General features: G+C 39.1%; 1 protein-coding gene across 1 annotated transcript; it reads left to right on the forward strand.

Moving 5' to 3' along the window:
* Positions 1 to 250: 250 nt before the first annotated feature.
* nono (non-POU domain containing, octamer-binding) lies at positions 251 to 2000 on the forward strand. Its single transcript, XM_018668700.2, has one exon. It carries the CDS (start codon positions 393 to 395, stop codon positions 1716 to 1718), a length of 1326 nt encoding a protein of 441 aa, XP_018524216.1. The 5' UTR covers positions 251 to 392; the 3' UTR covers positions 1719 to 2000.
* The last annotated feature ends 4383 nt before the right edge of the window (positions 2001 to 6383 follow it).

Raw genomic sequence — 6383 nt, forward strand, 5'->3', positions numbered from 1 at the left:
CAACATCACTTGTTTTTCTACGCGTGCGTGAATTCTCGCGAGAAAGGGCGGTGAAAGTACGTTCCGCTGTTACTACCACAAAAACTATCGTACCATAAACCTTAATGAAAACAACCTACATCAGCTTTAAGAGGCAAGAGGCAATGCTAATATAAAACTTTAAAGAAGAGTAGATTAGTCTAACTTTTTGTTGTTGTTTTTCTCGCACCGTCGCACACAAGCAACGTCACTCATTCAAATCAATAGGTCGCACTTAGTTTAGGTCATAATAGCGTCGCGGGAGCACGCAGCCTCGCCATTTTCGCAGCTCTTTGTGCGCCACTGTCTGCTAAGAGTTTGCGTCTTTTTTATCGAGCTTTTGGCCCACCTGAGTTTAAATTGTGTTGCAAAAAATGCAAGGAAACAGAGGCCCACAGCAGAACCATGGCCCCAACCGCCCGGGAGACCAGAAAAAACCCGGAGGAATAAACACAAACGGCCAGCAGCCTGAGCCCAGTGAGCAGACAAGCCCCAATGAGGCCTTAACCCTGGACCTGCAGAGCTTCAGGAAGCCTGGAGAAAAGACCTTCACCCAACGCAGCAGGCTGTTTGTAGGAAACCTCCCAACTGGAGTTACCGAGGAGGATATCGAGAAGCTATTCGCCAAGTACGGCAAGGCCAGTGAGATCTTTGTCAACAAGGAGAGAGGCTTCGGCTTCATCCGGCTGGAGACCAGGATCATAGCAGAGATAGCCAGAGCAGAGCTTGATGATACTCCGTTCAGAGGCAGACCAATTCGGGTGAGGTTTGCAACACATGGTGCTGCTTTATCTGTGAAGAATTTGCCAGAGTTCGTGTCCAACGAGCTGCTGGAGGAGGCCTTCGCCGTCTTTGGTCAGATAGAAAGAGCTGTTGTCATCGTGGATGACCGAGGAAGGCCCACAGGGAAGGGAATAGTGGAGTACACATCAAAGCCAGCTGCAAGGAAAGCACTGGATAAGTGCGGTGATGGTGCCTATCTTCTCACAGCCTTCCCTCGTCCTGTTACAGTGGAGCCTTTGGATCAGTTTGATGAAGAGGAGGGACTGTCAGAAAAGCTCATAAACAAAAACCAGCAGTATCACAAAGAGCGTGAGCAGCCACCCCGGTTTGCTCAGCCGGGCTCCTTTGAGTACGAGTATGCCATGCGATGGAAGGCCCTGATGGAGATGGAGAAGCAGCAGTATGAAATGGTGGACCGCAACATGAAAGAGGCTCAGGAGAAGCTGGAGGCGGAGATGGAGGCAGCCAGACATGAGCACCAGGTGATGCTGATGAGGCAGGACCTGCTGAGGAGACAGGAGGAGCTGAGGAGGATGGAGGAGCTCCACAGTCAGGAGGTGCAGAAGAGGAAACAGGCTGAGCTCCGGCAGGAGGAGGAACGCCGGAGGAGAGAGGAGGAGATGAGGATGCGCAACGAAGAGATGATGAAGAGGCAGCAGGAGGGCTTCAGAGGCAACTTTTCTGAAAACAGGGAGCAAGACATGAGGATGCATATGGGCGGCCATGGGATGCCCATGAACAGAAACTCTCTGGGTGGTAATTCTGGTCCTGCCGGTACTCCTGGCATGGCAGCTGAGAATACTCCAATGATGCAGGGGGCAGGAAACAACAACATGCCTGGAGGAGGCCAGGGCGGCTTCCCCAGAGGCCTCCCTGGGCCGGGGGACTATGGACCTAATAAGCAACGCAGATTTTGAATCACATCTATTTTTTTCCCCCCATTTTCATACTCACTGTAATTTAAAGTTCAGATAGTGGGCGTTACTTTTGAACTTTAAAAACTGTTGCATGTATTTTTTTAATTTTTCTTTTTATTTGTACTTTTGAATTATGTTTTAGTACTAAAATGTCTAAACTCTCCAAATGAGCCATGTGTTTTTACTTTATGTCTCACATTAATGTATTTTTCATAGGGATAGAAAATGTTTTTGTCCTGGATATGTTGACTTTTCTGGAATAAATTCATGATTCCCTAAGAATTTTGTTTTATTCAGATTAGACATATTCTCCTTCAAAGCAGCGTGGGGCCAAATATTAAACCACCTCAACAAGCTCACTTTTACTCACAAAACAGACTAAATCGGGACATTTTTTATCTATGTGATTCTTCGGCAAAGTGTGTCTCACTCTCAACGTTAAATCACTGCTCTCAATTGGTTTTCTGGCAATGATTAGAGTATTGAGTTTAATTAACAGTGGTACAGATGAATCAGTGATGTGAAACCTGATTCTAAGGCAGCATATAATGTCGCATAACAACATAATCTCTGCGGTGTTGGCAGAATATGGTGTAAAAGTTCATGAAAAGTAAAGAATAAGCAGTACAAACTAACATGTTGTATGGTGCTGTAGTTGTACTTTATACTTTTCAGCATTAGCTGCTGTGATAAATTTGTGAAATGGGTTAGTTGGCCATACAGTGATGTCTCTTCCACTCAGCAAGCAACAGGTTTCCTTCATCATGTTATCACATTTCAAAGCAGGAAAGGAACAGGTGAAGTAAATAATAATGGACAATGCATTTAGGTGTGTCCCAGGTTAACAGAGCCATAATTCATGTTTTAATTGCACCTGTACTATCCCTGTTATAGCAACACAGTGTGTATTTAAAAAGACAAATAATCCTCCCCGCTTTTTATTGATGTCTGAATTCCTGGGGAATTCTCTTCCTGTTGTTGCTAAAGAAGACATTTAGTGACTCATTCACCATCTAACCAAAGAGCATCACTGAGTGAAGAATAAAGATCATGCCCACACAGTCTGTAGTGACACACAGGGTAGTGACACCTGCATACCTGCACAGTGACAACAACCACTGTCTGTATGAACAGTGTCCAAAAATGTCACAACTCACTGTCAACTAGCACTGATTCAAAAGAGAGGGGGTAGACTATCTTAAACCTACAGTAGAGGGAAGTGGTAGGAAGCTGGTCCGATTCACATTTTTTTTCTTTTATTTGCTTAATAAACAGGATGGATGAGGCTTAACACCAGTTTAACACAAGTGGTGTCAAATATCAGTCATGCAGAGGGAAGCTAGTTTTATGTACAGCTCTGTGAAAAGCTTAATTTACTCAAAGATTAAAGGTCAAAGTTCATCAATCTCAGCAGAGTGAAACACAATTATTTCAAGTTTTCAGATGTTTCAGCCTGCTCCCATTGCTGATTTCAGCACCAATCTGTGCCATGTCTGCTGTCTGTCACTTACACCAGGCTCTCGTGTTTGAGTTTCATGGGGAGAACCTCTCATCTAGTGACCTGTCAAGATGAAACCAAAATAGAAACACCATGCAGAGAAAGTCTGGTTTGTAAACAAGGTCTAAGTTGATGGAAGCCAACTGAAACTGTTTGGGCTTGCATAAACAGCCGGGCTTGCATAATAGCTAAACAGTTGCAGCACGCATGTGCCAAGCTAGTGCAGTGAAAATATGTCATCAGGAGGATCGTGTGAATGGTTCAGAGTCACCGGTGGTTTAACATCTGTTCAGTACAAACTAAACTTCTATACAAAAGGTTTAAGAATAAAGTCAGGGATGTATTAATGAACTTGAGAATCAAATGCACCAGCTGATCATTCTCAATATCAAAGCATCCAGCTGTTGGTGATTTGTCACCCTCCATTTTATGAGAGTCTGATGGGAATTGCAGATATTGGAGGATCTTCCTGTCTCCATCACACTAAGGTTTTATATCCTTTCAGGTGGTTTTCAGCTGATAGCCAAGATCTTTTCCGAGGAAACTACCCTTAACCCGTATCGGAGTCCAAAAAGTCAAGCTAGTCAGCTTACTACACCATCAAGCCAGCACAATAAATAATGGTTGACAAGGACTCGATCATAAAGAGGGGACAGTGTGTGTTATCTGGAGATGAGATCAGCAGAAATGGTTTAGATAAGTACTTTTTAAACACTCTCAACTCAGGACGATCAACGGCAAGATGTTTGTCTGCAGTTCTCTCTGTGTAAGACGTGTCTTTTTTTTTTATCAGTCATGAATCTGAGGCTCACCCTTCAAAAGCACAATTTAGTAGATTTGCAACTATGATTATATAAATATAAGATATGCAAGACTAATACATTTGACCCTGAAGCATAGTATTGTCCTTAGATGAATTTGTATAGTTTATATAGTCTAATGATTGAATCTGTTTCCTTTATGAGAGAAAGAAATTATTAGTTTTTGTATGAATATCAAATAGTACTATTATGACATATGAATGTGCATTGCAATAAAAAAAAACATTTAAATAAAGATTTTTGTTTACTAACATAAATGAAATGCTCAGGTGCTTATTGTGTGTGACTGTCAAAATACCAAATAAATAAATGAAAGAATGAATAAATAAAGAAATAATAATCATGATCATGTAATGTTGCACCTGGTGTAGGTACAGTAGTTTAAATGACCAATGGTATCATATTTAATGAGCATATAATATGTTTTCCATTTATAACCCTATTCCATTCAATTTTCAGTTTTAGCTGTCAGATAAATATAGTGCTGCTGAAATATTACGTTTTTGCAAAAATAATGATAATAAAAACTGTTCTTGCATCTGTCACTCATTCTTAATTCAATAAGGATCACAGCATTAACTTTATTTGCTTCTTCTTTCAAACTCACTCAAAGATTTGGTTGAGGTTTTTATTTAATAACATTTTATGATAAAATATTGTAGCATTGGTTATCAAATTACATTTATTTTATCAAATTTGTTGATTTGTTTAATCCTCAGTCCACTTTGATGACGACTTCATTTCAACAGGACAATGGGAACAATAGGATCTAATGTGTAAGATAATACACTGCTTACATAAGATACGGAAAACCGGGGCAACAAAAATGACCGTACCATTTAAATTCATATTTCTGACAGTCTGAACAAATATGCAGCATTATCAAGGTAAACATAATAAATATGGTATATAAACAGTAGTACATATTGTATGCTACATTTCTGAAAATGTGTTTTAAAAACATTACATTTTTGTTCAGACTGTCAGAGAAATATGATTTAGTGCTATGGTGATTTTTGTTGCTTTATTTATTATTATTTATTAAGTAATGCCTGCATTAATCTTGTCCTCTTGCCATTGAGTCAAATGTCTGTATGTCCTTTGTAAGATAATTCAGGAGAGCATTTCTATATAAGAAGCTTTCCCTCATATTCTTTACATATTAATTTGTATCCTCTTTTCAAGGAACAGCTGGTTTTTGGTGCTCAGTATAATAAAGGGGGAATTACAGACAAAATGTGTATATGGTATGTAGAAATGGTGTTGAAATATTACAGAATGCCTTTAATTGCTTATTTAAGCATTGCATTATTTAGGGATGTTCTTTTTACCCTTGTGTTACATTACATGTTGCTTTGTGCATTTAAAGTAACATAGAATTATTTGAAAAAACATGCACAAATTTGCAAAGCAGCAGTGGCCAAACCTTTAGATAAATGAGATGTCTGTTATTTGTGGAACTTAATTTTTAATACCAAATTCTGTGAATATTTTTTTAAAGAGAAAAAGATCTTTATGTCTTTTTTCTTTTTTTCTTTTTTTTAATATTGTTTTTTCATGTTTAAAACCATAACTGTAGAGTATATGTAGACTTCATCAAACCCTTAAGGTTACATTGAAGTCCAGGCCATCTAATCTAATCTAGTCTGTGCCCTTTTGTACATAAAGATTTTTTGGGATGTTATTTCTTTTGGAAATACAGATGTTTACTGAATTTCAGTTAATGTAAAAAACAATTTTATGAATGGGCAGTCTCTTGTATACAGTATTTGCAGATAAACAGTCATAAAAAATGAGTGTCAGAGCACCCTGTCCCTCTCCAGGTCATATAAATATGATAAAAACAAGCAGGAATAAAATAATCAAGATATGAATATAAATACAAATTAATTTATTCACAGAGGAGCAGGGTAAAACACTGCAAATAGAAAAGGTTAGGTACTTTTCAGATTAATGAATCTGGTTCGTAATGTGATTTCAGTACTGCACAGCCACTGTAAGAGTGCTTGGACACAGTGCAAATTGATAATCAATAGATAAAAAAAATACTCACACTGATAAACCACATGATTTTACCTTTTGATGTGAATAGTGTGCACTGTAGCAGTTTTTGGTGTGCTGGCCAAGTTACAAAATTGTACGTGTTGCCGTGACTTATCAGCATACAAAAGAACAAAGAACATCACCATATCTGCCCCATTTCTTCTTGTCTTTTTTACCATCTCTGTTTATCACGAATTGAAATCCTTATGCACCTTCGCCCTGATAGCTCTAATGCTCTGATGATCCCGTGGTACGAACATGGATCCTTGGATGTCAGTTTTATCTTGGCTCTGACCTTGACAT

Source organism: Lates calcarifer, linkage group LG13 (assembly GCF_001640805.2).
Source record: "Lates calcarifer isolate ASB-BC8 linkage group LG13, TLL_Latcal_v3, whole genome shotgun sequence".
Taxonomy (NCBI): Eukaryota; Metazoa; Chordata; class Actinopteri; family Centropomidae; genus Lates; species Lates calcarifer.